The sequence below is a fragment of the Botrytis sinoallii genome, assembly GCF_014898435.1.
Source record: "Botrytis sinoallii strain Bc 23 chromosome Unknown BSIN_010, whole genome shotgun sequence".
In the NCBI taxonomy this organism is placed as follows: domain Eukaryota; kingdom Fungi; phylum Ascomycota; class Leotiomycetes; order Helotiales; family Sclerotiniaceae; genus Botrytis; species Botrytis sinoallii.
The window spans coordinates 932,726-946,615 of NW_024066037.1; the positions used below are offsets into that span (position 1 = coordinate 932,726).

General features: G+C 43.0%; 8 protein-coding genes across 8 annotated transcripts; 7 read left to right on the forward strand and 1 right to left on the reverse strand.

Moving 5' to 3' along the window:
- Positions 1–1,185: 1,185 nt before the first annotated feature.
- Positions 1,186–3,014, forward strand: EAF02_006419 (uncharacterized protein; the record flags this gene model as incomplete). The annotated part of the gene is made up of 3 exons (XM_038902467.1): positions 1,186–1,401; positions 1,454–1,817; positions 1,888–3,014. 3 exons carry the CDS (start codon positions 1,186–1,188, stop codon positions 3,012–3,014), a joined length of 1,707 nt encoding a protein of 568 aa, XP_038757687.1.
- A 947-nt stretch (positions 3,015–3,961) lies between these two features.
- On the forward strand, positions 3,962–4,896 carry EAF02_006420 (uncharacterized protein; the record flags this gene model as incomplete). The annotated part of the gene is made up of 4 exons (XM_038902468.1): positions 3,962–3,965; positions 4,062–4,203; positions 4,290–4,598; positions 4,695–4,896. The coding sequence occupies 4 exons, from the start codon at positions 3,962–3,964 to the stop codon at positions 4,894–4,896; spliced, it is 657 nt and encodes a 218-aa protein (XP_038757688.1).
- Positions 4,897–6,996: 2,100 nt separating this feature from the next.
- On the forward strand, positions 6,997–7,740 carry EAF02_006421 (uncharacterized protein; the record flags this gene model as incomplete). The annotated part of the gene is made up of 1 exon (XM_038902469.1): positions 6,997–7,740. One exon carries the CDS (start codon positions 6,997–6,999, stop codon positions 7,738–7,740), a length of 744 nt encoding a protein of 247 aa, XP_038757689.1.
- Positions 7,741–8,420: 680 nt separating this feature from the next.
- EAF02_006422 (uncharacterized protein) lies at positions 8,421–8,725 on the forward strand (the record flags this gene model as incomplete). The annotated part of the gene is made up of 2 exons (XM_038902470.1): positions 8,421–8,531; positions 8,657–8,725. The coding sequence occupies 2 exons, from the start codon at positions 8,421–8,423 to the stop codon at positions 8,723–8,725; spliced, it is 180 nt and encodes a 59-aa protein (XP_038757690.1).
- A 130-nt stretch (positions 8,726–8,855) lies between these two features.
- EAF02_006423 (uncharacterized protein) lies at positions 8,856–9,576 on the forward strand (the record flags this gene model as incomplete). The annotated part of the gene is made up of 2 exons (XM_038902471.1): positions 8,856–9,006; positions 9,059–9,576. The coding sequence occupies 2 exons, from the start codon at positions 8,856–8,858 to the stop codon at positions 9,574–9,576; spliced, it is 669 nt and encodes a 222-aa protein (XP_038757691.1).
- Positions 9,577–9,637: 61 nt separating this feature from the next.
- EAF02_006424 (uncharacterized protein) lies at positions 9,638–10,096 on the forward strand (the record flags this gene model as incomplete). Its single annotated transcript, XM_038902472.1, has 1 exon — positions 9,638–10,096. One exon carries the CDS (start codon positions 9,638–9,640, stop codon positions 10,094–10,096), a length of 459 nt encoding a protein of 152 aa, XP_038757692.1.
- A 181-nt stretch (positions 10,097–10,277) lies between these two features.
- On the reverse strand, positions 10,278–11,328 carry EAF02_006425 (uncharacterized protein). The gene is made up of 2 exons (XM_038902473.1): positions 10,997–11,328; positions 10,278–10,903 (listed from the first exon to the last, which is right to left on the reverse strand). The coding sequence occupies exons 1-2, from the start codon at positions 11,177–11,179 to the stop codon at positions 10,382–10,384; spliced, it is 705 nt and encodes a 234-aa protein (XP_038757693.1). The 5' UTR covers positions 11,180–11,328; the 3' UTR covers positions 10,278–10,381.
- Positions 11,329–11,574: 246 nt separating this feature from the next.
- EAF02_006426 (uncharacterized protein) lies at positions 11,575–13,257 on the forward strand (the record flags this gene model as incomplete). Its single annotated transcript, XM_038902474.1, has 1 exon — positions 11,575–13,257. One exon carries the CDS (start codon positions 11,575–11,577, stop codon positions 13,255–13,257), a length of 1,683 nt encoding a protein of 560 aa, XP_038757694.1.
- Positions 13,258–13,890: the final 633 nt, after the last annotated feature.

Here is a 13,890-nt window from a genome sequence, read left to right on the forward strand (position 1 = left end):
ATTCTTTGAAATACTCGTGTTCTATCACTGGCAGTTGATCAGAATAGGATATCTTTGGCAACTCCGATGGCCGTCAAGATCGTTTTGCAAGACCCCTGTTGCTTCAAGCCAGTCAAAAGCGCTTACAATAATCCTCATAGGGGACCAAGGCAGTATTTTGCGTATTGTTTTATTATAAAATATATAATAATATATCTTTTGAATATATAGAATAAAGTCCTATACTAGTATCGAATCACATTACCAATCACGTGATCGTCGCCTATAAGCTTCCGAAAGCAACCATACGAAAACGACCGTATTTAGCTTCCGAAAACGACCATTATTAGCTTCCGAAAACGAACATATTATTCCGAAAACACGACTACTAATAAAGAATATGAAAAGGAGCTCTATTTCGAAGGAATGGCCGTATTAGGAAGAGATCTACGAGATATAACCGAAAGCGGAAGCTAGATTAGAATGGAAAGGTATATAATATGAGCTTTTTCCCTCTTATATAGGATAAGAAATTCAATAATCATATACTGTTTTCATGAAAATCACGTGTTTCATAGCTATTTAGTTGTTAATACGAGCCAGCTTTCCCATAATAGACTAATATTCGTCTATTCCCTCTTATATACTATATACTCATATACTAGCTCATGACCTACGATAGCGTGGTTGGAATAAAGTTGAAGGTGTGTTCTTAGACCACCGCGGTTTTTCTTGCAACAGAGAGTTTTCCCCGGTGTCTGGTGAGCTTTGCGCAAGAGTTCTGGCTAAGATCATTCGTGATATCTCATAAGCCGGATGCACTCGTTGGTTTCAAAACTAGGCCAAGGACACTAATTACTGCGCCAGCATGTATTGAATTCCTTATTGAAGGTTAGGTAGCCACTGATACTTTGCACATATTGGATACCTATCTTCCGTTTATATGCAATTCACCGACCTATAATATGTGGCTGTCCAACCTTGCTGTGCCACCCTTAACGTACCCGTGGACTGTGCCTCTCTCGATTCACTAAACACATGGTTCAAGTTTCCAGGGTACTCTTTTGGTCTCGTTTAATGAACTCTTCTTTCAATCGCATTTATAAAAGCCTTCAACACGCTGATTCCAAGACTATTGCAAATCTTGCTTCTATCGCCCATCACTTTCACGGACCTTTCGAAAAGGATTTTTTTTTACAATTCGATATGGCTGAAAACGCAATCGCCTTTGACTTCATCATCATCGGAGGTGGAACTTCCGGGCTTGTTGTTGTCAACCGTTTGTCAGAGGATCCAACAGTAAATGTGTTGGTTCTTGAGTCTGGTAAAAACTACCTCGGAGATCCTAGAGTTAACATGCCCGCTGGTTGGCCCGCACTTTTGGGAACAGAGGCAGATTGGAATTTTGTAACTACACCACAGGTGAGTTGTTTCCTATTCTAATAGATACCGTTCTGATGAATCCTGAATTTAGGAATCACTTGATGGCAAGATTATGGGAATTCCCCAAGGACGAGCGCTGGGCGGGTCCAGTGCAATCAATTCGTCTGTTTTCATGATGCCATCTCAGGTGGGTATAGATGCATGGGCGTCCTTGGGCAATTCTGGCTGGGACTGGAAAACTTTGGCGCCATACGTTCGCAAAGTTCATACTTTAACCACACCATCGGAGGCTGATGTGGAACGCCTTGGACTCCAAAACAATTATTCTGCAAATATACCGTCTTCTGGTCCCATTCAAGCCTCATTCCCACCTGCTCCTGAGAATCAGTTTCCAAAAGTATGGAACGAAACTTTCAAGAACCTTGGCTATGGCTTTAGCGGTGATGTCTCTGACGGTACTGCATTTGGACCATACTCAAATCCTGCTTCCGTTGATCCAAAACTCTGGACAACGAAGCTATGCAGCGCGTGCTTACTATGAGCCTGTCGTTCACCGAACCAATTTGGTCGTTCTTACTGAAGCCACCGTCACCAGAATCATTCTAGAAGGAGAATCACTACCATTGATAGCAATGGGGGTTGAGTTCTCTCATGAGGGGAGCATTAAAAGTTTAAAAGCTTCAAGAGAGGTCATTCTCGCGGCTGGTACGCTCCAATCTCCTAAGCTTTTGGAACTTTCTGGTGTCGGATCTCCTGAAATTCTCCGTAAGCATGGGATAACTGTGCGCATTGAGAACCCCAACGTGGGAGAGAATCTTCAGGATCACATCATTAGTGGCACCAGCTTCGAAGTCAATGACGGGGTTGAAACTATTGATGATCTTGCCCGAGGAAATCCAGAAGCTTTGGGCAAAGCGATGACTGAATATATGACCTCACAGTCTGGGCCATTCGGTCGTGCTGCTGTCATGTCTACCTCATTCGTACCTGTTGATGACTTCCAAACCAAGGAGGGTCGAGATGAGCTAGAAAATTTGCTAGAAGCATACCCATCATCTGCGAGTGATCGTCCTCACCACGAATTCGTCCGCTCCCTTCTTAGAAGCCGAGAGCAAGGCAATGGCATGATATTTATGTATGCTGCCCAAGGAAACTTTGGGGCTAATTTTCCAAAAGAGCTAGTTGTGGCTGATATGCCAGAGAATTTTGTCACGATAAGCGCTTTGCTCTTGAATCCGCTCAGCACTGGATACGTGCATATTTCTTCTGGAACTCATGTTGAAGCTCCTGAAATAGACTTCAAATATCTCAGTAACCCCCTCGATCTTGAAGTGCTGGCTCGTCACCTTCGTTTCGTTGACAAGCTTGCAACAACCGAACCACTTGCTTTATTGCTCAAGCCCAACGGAAAACGCAACAAGTTATGCACTCCCTGGAATGACTTGGACGAGGTTAAGAAATACGTCAAGGAAACGGGTATGTCAAATTGGCATCCTGTTGGAACCTGCTCCATGCTGCCTGAGAACAAAGGGGGCGTAGTTGACAATAACCTTATCGTGTATGGCACTAGTAATTTGCGTGTAGTAGACGCAAGCATCATGCCCGTTGTACCTAGAAGTAACACCCAAACTGTTTGTTTATGCTGTTGCTGAAAGAGCTGCGGATATCATCAAAGGCACGAGCTGATCTGAGCATCTTTGAGGTTATCTCGCCTAGCGGGGATCTCAAGAAATTGTTTTCTTGCCAGTCTCAGTCGTTACCAAAGCTTCCTCCCATATTCAATCATTTTATCACTTCTAGACTTCTTAGCACAATTTTGTACGCGTAGTATTTCAACAACGATTCTTCTTAATGTTTTATTCCTTCAACGGATGATGTCATGTCTCTAGATGTGAAAATTCTGCGGGAGCTCTTCCGTAATCTTGCCATTTTTGAATGTGCTCATTGTGATCAGTACGTCAATATGTGATCTGCTAAGCCAACCTCCAATTTAGCACTCCCAAAAGCAACTTTCATGTTATTTTAAAAAGCTCTAGATGACTTTCAAAAAATCTAACTTCTACCAAACATGTGGAAGATTTTCTTTTCACAATCAACTTCTTCTTGAGTCACATATTCTCCTTACCATTTACACCAGCTTTCAAGTAACCTCAATGATCTCCAAATCTCCAAAGTTTTGGCCTTGAATTCACTTGATAATCGAAACTATTTCAACGTTTAAATTGTTTGGAATTTCCCAAAACCTTTGATTGTTCGGTAGACTGTAGTCCGCACTGAGAGCGACAGTCGTTGCAGCACAAAATGCTACTGTCTCTTCCTCAATGCCACAAGTCACTTTAGACTATTGTATCGTTCAAGCTGCTGCTGCAAATCTCTCAGCTGGTGTCTATAAATACCAAAACGTTCGATTTGCTGCTGCTCCATTGGGTGATCTTCGATTTTGCTGCTCCTCAATGGCCACCGGTTGAAACCGAGGTTAACGATGGTACCCTTGCCGCATCGAATGTTGCATGCACAACCGCTGAGGATTGCTTGTTCATGGATATTTATGTGCCAGCTAATACTACGGTAAAGAAGCTTCCTGTTTTGCAATGGACTTATGGGTAAGTAATATTCTGTTGTTGCTCTCATACACCGACACATACTAACGAAGGATGTATTCAGAGCTAGAGCAAACAAATCCCATACTACGCCCTAAGGTCTCTATGATCTCAGCAAAGACTCCATCTTTATCACCTACAATTACCGAAATGGCATTGCCGGTGTTGCTAACGGACCAACCTTTACTCACGAAGGAGGCGCCACCAATGTTGCCGTTCGTGATACAGAACAAGCCTACATGTAGGTTTTTCCATCGAAACTTCTTTCTTTTCGCTTCTTGATTTAAAATTGACAAATTGCTAACCGATGTTGCATTCTAAAAACAGACGAAGCAGAATTCTACGCTGGTCACTACAATTGGACCGGACCATTAGTCATCACACACACGAGCTTCACGAGAAGAATAGCGACGTTACAAGCGGTATCAATAGCACCGCTGAGGTTGCCGATAGAATACGCATATACTCCCCTGGGATTACTGACACTGTCATCAACGAAATCCTCGCTCTCTATCCCGAAAGTGATTACGCCTCTCCCGGACTTCGCTTCTCAGACATAGGGCAAAGCTTCGAATGGACCTCACACAATTTGGCTTTGACTTCACAACCAAACTTGGAATGCAATGGTTGCATTAGGTGAAGCTACTCATGGTACTGATCAGGATTATTACTGGTATGGCACGTACGCTCTCTCTGGGGATATTCAAACGAATCCAGTCAATGCCACCACAGCGCGGATTATGCAAAAGTATCTTTTGTTTTCGCATTGACTGGCAATCCTAATACCCTGTGGCCAAATGACAAAATGGAATGGCCTTTATACAACACCAGTACCAATGGTGTGGAAATTGTTTTCAATACAACTATGTACTTGCAAGCGGATTCTTTAGCCAACGCCAAATCTAGATTTTGGAATAAGGCTCTGTGGTACTAGGATCTTGGTTATATTCTGCAGTATATAGTATGTATAGATGACACATCAAAGTCATAAGCTCGGATGATTTCATCTTCATTAGCTACTGATGGTAGTTTTGATTAACGCGCTTTAGACTTTAGACAATTACATATCATAAAGGTATTGTTAGAACATGCTTTTCCTCCATCTTTTAAACTGGTGCCTTGGGTCATTTGAACTCTTTTCTGCTGCCCTTTAAGCTTTTGAAGTCTTCAACTTATCACGAAGCGAACAGACAGGTAAGGTAACAACCGAGGTGTAAAGAAATGTATGCCCAATTCTGAGAAGAACTTCAACTTCGTAAGAAATTCCTTCGAAGCCATAATTCTATGAAAAGTTTTTAGACTGCAGTGATTATCTTCGCAAGCTAGACAAATACGGAGAATGAAAGTTGTGGTTTTTGCCGTCTCATTGATTTTCATCGGTGAGAAGAACATCCGTACTGAGCAGGCAGACAAATTCATGGGGTGTTCAGACTTTTCCGGCCAACTCCCTCGATTTACTGTGAGCAGTGGGGGACGATTCAGGGGACGAGGTAGAGTATTCGCTTATCTATGAGACGCGGCAAAATGAGGCCAGTTGAAAAATTTGTATCTTCATTCTATTTCAATGGCAGATCGAATTGAGGTATTTTAATACAGGTATGGTTTTTATAGCATTCATCTTGGATACGATCGAACTTCCATTCTAGTCCACTAAAGAATGCCTCAATTCGTACTTACTTACATTGTTGCTCAAGATGTATGTAATATCTTGTGTACTACAGAAATATTGCTGAAAACATGCTCGTTCAAAATTGACATCACCATGGCTTGCTTTAGAATTGAAATGTGCAGAGAGAGTTAGTTCCATGCTCTTAGAAATGCTTACTAACCAAACAAATGAAATGGTGCTCTAAAAGGAAGGGGGGTAGGATTGAATAATGACGTCGAGATATCTTCTCATGAAGATTTTTGTTGCACATCTGCATCTCTCATTTACAAGGCCTACCCTGATAAGCGTGTAAAGTGGACAATAGTAGGCATACTTGATTTCACTAGGTTTAATACTAGGCAGATTGTGTGCCCTTGATGACGGATGCTTCATGTCTATCCAATACTATCGGAATTGAAATTCTTGATAGGAATGAGCATGCGGTCTACTATCTGTGCTATCAATACCGCCTGAACTTTGGTAGGTATCTTCTTCCTGTCAAATAGAGAGGGAGACTTTGTATTTTAATTTACCAGACACGAGGATCAAAAGCTATACCGTACTTTTCTCAGAGGAACAACCTCCTGCAATGGTGCAATCCCCCAAGCATTCAAAACCGCCCGAGACTAACATTTCAGATGAAAAAAGTTTATGTGTACTAACCAGGAATATTAAAATATATGTGGAAACCCTAGAGATGTGTATACTAACCCCACAGTGAGCTTGAAAGAAGAAGCGGGGCCGGCAGATTGAGTTGGTCAATTGCATTTTGTGCCTCAAGAAATGCTGAGTAAATGTATGAATCGTATTCTTTCGTTGATGTTTTAGATCTTTAAAAGGAAGATCTCACAATTGCATACGTTCCTTCAATCGTCAAAATACCATGATATTCAAGCAATACAAATGATAAGATATCCTGAATCATTGTTGAAGATCTCAACGCTACGAAATAAAGTATAGCCTGGCTGCTCGCTAGCTTATTAAAAACTTGCTACCTCTCAACTCTAGTACATTGAATGATAGCTTTGGTACAATGCACTAGATAAAATGTAAAATGACATCTGTACTTAGTAAATCTCCCTCGTTTCTTCTTTCATTCTTCTCTAATTTGCACCGACAGATATATGATTAAGAAAATGCTTGCCTTTGATGTCTCGACCATATATCAATACGTTTCTTGCCATATATACCTATACCTGAAGCCATATCGAACATACACACATGTGTAGATTTTTAGCACGAACATATAGCCTGGCCAAATCATATGTAGACGGCGCAAGCCCTGTGCATTGTGAGATTGTAATAGTTGGTTCTCATGAACTTTTTCAATAGCACTGTTACCATCCGACTAAAGCTCCGAACCAACAAACTTTGTTACTCGTCAACATGAAGAAACTCTTTGCCAGCTATAAATTCTCCAGTATGTGGAACATCTTCAAAGCAAAGGAGAAGTCCCCCGGAGGAAAAAAGCCTTTAGAAACGATAAATTTCGAAGCGACCCCCGTACATGGCATATACAAAACCGACAAAACTGGAAGAAAGTTTCTCGTTGCCATCCAACCAATGAGAGACCGAAGAGACAGCGAAGGTATATTTCAAGTCGCTCCTACCAGTACTACTCCCAATGTTTCCTCTGATCAACCCGCTTCCACAAATAGTGAGGCTAGCGAAAGCCTCCTCGCCGAACAAGTCGCTACAGGCTACAGCTACCTTCGCGATCAACTTGAGGTACAATACAGTGAGATTTTGAACCGTTGGATGTTTAAGGACGACCTAGAAAAGCGATATATTCAGCCCGTCGAATGCGACGGACAAGCGGTCCACTTCTTTCGCCTCGACAACCCCGCCATCTATGTTGTCGTTGTAATTGAAAAGGTGGGAAAAAGTGGAGTGCCATCCTTAAGACCCAAGGCGCCTAAAAATCACAAGGGTATCAATGAAGATCTCTGGTGCCGCAACCACCTTAATGGCGCCCTCAGAAAGATGGAAGATGAAGAGGCGGCAAAGGCACGACAGGACATGGTGGAGAAGAGACATGACGCTTGGTGTGAGATGGGGGATCAACCTTATTTGAAGATCCAGAGATATCTGCAAAGTACTATTTCTTTTACTACACCTTTTGCAGATTGATTTGAAAGGTGTATATTGGGAGTTGATATTCAAAGTAGTTTGGGCGTCTCGTGGAAGCAAAGATCTCCTTTTCTTTATGCCAACTGGGCATAGAATCATTTTATTGCATATTACGGCTGCGCTCGCAGATATGCCTAGTGGAAATCAATTTGAAAACAACAATTTCATCTCTCGCAACTAATACACGACCACGAACCCACCTAATCATCGAACTTTAGATGAACAAACAGAAAGCTTCCAGGCGCCCCTGATTGTTAGCAGCCAAGTTTCATCTTGAATCCAAGAATGAGCTTCATTCTCAAACAGACATCAGACGGAATGGAATCTTCAGATGAACTTTACAAACTGCGCCGAAACACCACAATATTTGAAGGAACAGGATTCATGATGAAATACAATCATTCCGAAACGTCCACTCAATCCAGAACGTCTCGATAAACTTCCGACGTCAAAGTTATAGTCGTACCCACAAAAGAATCCATTCAACCAACAAGAATGTGGCATTGATGTTTGGTGCTCAGATTGAGCGGAAGATACTTGCGTAAGCTTCCCGAGTCGATTTTTCTTACGAGGGTTTCGATTTTACCAGATATTTGGAACATTTCAGTCCTCATCCCTTACTGAGAACGATACTTGTGGACGCCATCCATCCTAGATTGTCAGCATTATAACCATCAACAATGGCATGGCTGAAGCATGAAGATGTACCTATTATTAGGGGTTTGCCGGCATCAACAGGGATGAAGAATGCCGTTAACATGGTTACCATGAGGATCTCCATCGCGCCTACAGTATGTATTACTTTACTGGCACAGCCTGCGCCTTGCTGAAATTAATCTCCTGTAATGCTGGATATAAATTTCATTATGCAAGGCCTGTCCGATAACTATTGACCCCTCTTCAATTAATTACAAAGTCGAATACTTCCGTCGCATGGTCGCACACTTGCACAGTCGAAAAACAGAGTTTATATTCACCAGTTTAGAGTTGTACCCAACAACACCTGATACTCATCACGCCAAATCGCGAAGTCACACAGCTACCTTACCAATACATTGTCTTATGATCATAGTACAACACACGACGAGCTCATGTCGGCAACTATAACTTTAACGATGGCGCAGACGTCGGGAATTGAATCTGCATGTCCTAATTGTGGAATGGCTTTACCGCACAGCAGTTCGCAGATTGCAGCTGATGCGCAGAAAGAGATTGAGGAATTGCAAGCTCAAGTAAAGTTACTGACGGAAAAAGCGACCGCCGCTGGTAGGCTTCTCTTTATAAACCTTTGATCTTCTAGTGCTAACGATATTGCCAGTGGATAAATGGGCAGACTACGAAGACGAAATCCAATCACTTAAAAGGGCGAACTACCAGCAAATTACAGAACCTCAGCGCGCAACAACACCAACACAAGGGCACACTGAAGACCGACTTGGAAGCCCGAGTCGTTTCTCATATCTGCCTGTCCAGAATCGACTTTCTTCTCTGCTATCTCGCAAGTCCACGCCGAATCTACAGGCTCAGCAACCGCCAACACCGCCAACCCCTTCTACAACAGAGTTAGTAGCTGCCTTGACAAGGGAGCAAGGGTTACGACAGGCTGCGGAGGGCAAATTAAATGAATCCAGTGTCGAACTGGAAGAACTGACGGCACAGCTATTTACACAAGCCAATGAAATGGTTGCTACGGAACGAAAAGCAAGGGCGAAACTCGAAGAGCGAGTTGAAATTTTGGAACGAAGGGATGGAGAAAAGAGAAAACGACTGGAAAGGCTTGAAGGCGCAGTTCAAAGGATTGAAAGAGTCAGGGGTCTTTTGGCACCGGGACGTTGAGAAGAGAAAACACGACGATACGACTAAATGCATTAGGATAAGACAACGCGGAGCACAGATTATGGAAAAGGGGCTACGGAGTTATGTGCGTATGCGGCAGAAAGTCGCAGTTTCGAGTCATGCAAAATCATCCCAAGAGAAAGAACGATTTACAAGCCCCGAGATATCTTCGGCAGCAATAATGGCACAGATATCAGGGTCTCAATACCATTCCCAACCAGCGAAGTTCCCTCCTACTGAGCCACGGTCACAAAAAAGTCATCCTTCTCGTCCAAGACTTCGCGATGTATACAGACCAGTGCATTTAGCTGAGGCCTCGGAAATGGAAATTTGGCTAATAGATCTATGGAAAGACTTCCTGCTCGAACCTACACCTTACCTGGTTTTATCTGCTACCCTCTACTTGGGCCTCTTTATAATATTGTTGCAGTATTATCCGACCATCTTGAATATTGCCTACTTTCTTATTCAGCTTATACCTTGGGATGACGATTTTGGAGCACCGGGCTATCAATTCTGAGTATACCTTGAAATGCATTTGTTTGGAGCGTGTTAGATATGATACCCTACTTGTATATATTTTTTCCATAGATTTTTTAATACCTGCCAGGTGGAGGTAGATTAGTATCCACCATTAATATTAATTGTCTTCAAATCAAAACATATCACAATTACAGTCACGTATAACAAGTATCAGATGGTAGAAGGCGAAGCGGGTGGTATCTCATTCAACCTGAGGGAATCTCATCGCTATGTAACGCCAGCAAATCTTGACCAAGCAACTCAATTACCCATTTTAAGCACCTTACTTTCCAATGGTCAAAAATAGTCTATCACCCACATCTCCCAAACCTGGTTTGATCATGCCCTTCTCGTTGACCTCCTCATCCACACCCGCACACCAAATCTCCGTTCCCTCAGGCCACTCTCTAGCTGCATTTTGCAAGCCCGGTAATGCAGCCAACACGCTCAATACGATGATTCTCTTAACACCCCATTCCCTCAATGTACGAATGGCAGCAGCACAAGTTCCTCCTGTAGCAATAACGGGATCGAGCAGAATTGCGAGCTCAGAAGCGGAGGTGTTGGGGGTGTTGGAGGGAGATGATGCGGCGGGTGCGTGGTAGGGAAGATTGTTGTAATATTCGACGGGCTCAAGAGTGGTGGGTTCACGGAAGAGTCCAAGATGATGGATTGGGGTTGGGGAGGGGAGGAGGGTTTGGAGAGCTTCGACCATAGAAAGACCGGAACGGAGAATGGGGATTAGGGAAATGGAGGCGGGTGTTATGGTAGTTGTTGTATCGGTGTATCCGAGGGGTGTTTTGGCCTAGTGTAGTTTGTTAGTTTGGTTGTGGGGTGGGCTTGAGACATGATGGGGCGGGAAGATGGAGAAGAGGAATGACTGAACGCATAAACATACAGTTGGACCTTTAGACACAGTAAGTCCAGCGGCGGTAGCTTCACATCCTATTATCAATGAGATTTCATTAACAAGAGCTTTCGTTTCGCGAGTATTAGCTTCGCTGGATCGTAATTGTGAGAGTTTGGCTTGGAGACACGGATGGGTGGAGATGTGAACGTTAGGTGGGATTGATTCATTCATTTTTGAAGCTTCGCACAATTGTTGTTCAAACTGTGAAGATGTTGTAAGTACTTTTGTGATATTGATCAAATGTATAGAGTCAATGATGGAAGTGAAGCTTTATATTTCTTTGTTTATAGAAGAGGGGACGTTGATGACTGCTTGCAAGCTATGTGTTATGTATTCACACCTGCAGCTAGAGGCCGAGCCCAACCGCCCACATTTTATCAGTGGAACCTGGACCTTATCAGTCGAATCGCAAACGGGGCGGTCCCCGAGTGGATCTCGCATCAATCTAACTTTAAAAAGACGGCAACTATTCACCATGTTGCTAGGTGACGTCGGAATTTTCCCTTCATTAATGGGATTTAGATGATATCAATAGAAGTGTCACGGCCTTGGCATATAAGTGGATAATGCCAATGGAGAACACAGGTACCAAAGATACTGGAAATAAGTCTTACGACATCAAGGCCAATCCAACCCACTCGAAGTCAATAGACAGACCATCGCAAGATCGACGCGCGCGGGAGGCGCAAGATGCGGGATATGATTCACCAAAGAGTTATTCTCGACTTGATGAAGGCACTGTGCCGGCGCCGAGACAAAACACGGATGGAAACCAATTGAGACAAAATCAACCTCTAGGACATACGAATAGTAGCGAGCAAAAAACACGTCGTCGCGCAAGTCGAGCTTCTAAAACCGATAGCGATTACGACATTCCAGATGATTATGCCCATCTAGATGAACTTGCCACACCATCGCCAGTGGAAAATCCCCACGAAGTTCCGACATATAAACATAAATCTTTAGAGGAGGCCAAAGACGAAGAGCAAAAATACGAACAGGATCGTAGAAGACAAGAGCAGAGTAAACGAGATAGTATTGCCAGAGGAGAAAGACCACCGGCAGAGGAGAAGGAAAATTCCAGTCCCCCAAAGGTCTCAAAATTCGCGACAAAGTTATATACCATATCCTATCTAATTCTGTTTTCAATATTTGGAACATTGGCTAGACTAGGTCTCCAAGCCATTACCTTCTACCCCGGAGCTCCCATAATCTTCAGCGAGCTATGGGCAAATGTTGGAGGAAGTTTATTCATGGGGTTTCTAGGTGAAGACAGGATGTTGTTTAGAGAAGAATGGGGAACCGCTACCTACCACCACAAAATTCAGGAATGGAAAGCCAAAGTTAAAGATGAAGAAAATGCAGGCTCACTGGCTGTAGAACAAAATCCCGATTTACAAGCTGCCAAAAAAGCACATGCTGTAACGAAAAAGACCATTCCTTTGTACATAGGTCTTGCAACGGGATTTTGTGGCAGTTTTACATCCTTTTCATCGTTTATTCGAGATACGTTCTTGGCACTTTCAAATGATTTGCCGAGTCCTCTGAACCATCCTCAGGATTATAGTCCAATTATGGCTAGTACAACGAGTACTGTGAGCCGAAATGGAGGATATTCGTTTATGGCGACGTTAGCTGTTATCATTACGACTGTCTCATTGTGTTTGGCAGCGTTATTTTTCGGCGCCCATCTTGCTATATTTTTGGAACCGTGTACACCGAGTTTATCATTTCATAAGTCTCGCAAGTATCTAGACCCTTTTGCGGTATTCTTAGCGTGGGGTTGTTGGCTGGGTGCTATATTTCTAGCTATTTTCCCACCCGATAGAAATGACGCACCGCCTGAGATATGGAGAGGTCGCGCGGTTTTTGCCCTCATATTCGCACCTGTAGGCTGTCTAGCCCGTTTCTACGCCTCTCTTTACTTGAATGGCAAAATCTCTTCATTTCCTCTTGGAACATTTGCAGTCAACATGTTTGGGACGGCAATGATGGGTATGGCATATGATTTACAACATGTACCTTTAGGAGGTGTGATTGGATGCCAGGTTTTACAGGGAATAGAGGATGGGTTCTGTGGATGCTTGACCACGGTTAGTACATGGGTAGTGGAGTTGAGCTCGCTGAGGAGAAGTCATGGGTATAGATATGGATTGGTGAGCGTAATTGGGGGATTGGCCTTGATGGTGGTAATTATGGGGAGTTTTAGGTGGACGCACGGGTTTGAGAGGTTGATGTGTACGCATTAGAAGTTTGTTGCTGAACTGTATAGAGGTATTAATACGATAATGTTTGTGGTCAATCTATGAGTAGAATTTGTTTCGCTAGTCAGGTAGTTCGTGTACAATTCTATATGCGCTAGGACGTGTATAAAACGTGTTCAGGGGAGAATTCGACGATGTATGAAGTTGTGGCAGAAGGGCTTCATTGCGTAGGTAGGTATCCGCCTGAAACTTCCGAAGAATACCTTCAAGAATTAGCTTTCATACTGCCACCCTTTTTGCCTTGTCTTGCTTCTCTGTTTGAGTACAGGATTCTGTGTGTCACAAACTTTTCTCAACACGCCTGATGGATACTCATGCTAGTGCATTCCAAATATTGATGGTTTCTAACATCATTCCAATTTTCTCTTATCAGAGCATTAATGTCATGAACATTCACAATATAAAATGTGATACTCGTCACATCTGTCAAATCTTTGTCTTCAATATCTGGCCCTAGTACGAACATTTAATATAACAATCCAACCCGGTTAAATTGAATGTTTAGTACTCAGATTTCCCCTTCCTCTTTGAGGTTTCAACACTCATCCAGATAGCACCATCTTCTGCCACTTTCTGCTTTCTTCAAAACCTCTATATTGCCAACGCATAGACAAGACT

What these genes read in the sequence shown, in the direction of transcription:
- EAF02_006425 (XM_038902473.1), bottom strand. Translation starts at nt 11,179, where the DNA reads ATGAATGAATCAATCCCACCTAACGTTCACATCTCCACCCATCCGTGT. An exon ending in CTGTGTCTAAAGGTCCAACT is followed by an intron (nt 10,904 to 10,996) that starts GTATGTTTATGC and finishes AAACTACACTAG; the next exon opens with GCCAAAACACCCCTCGGATA.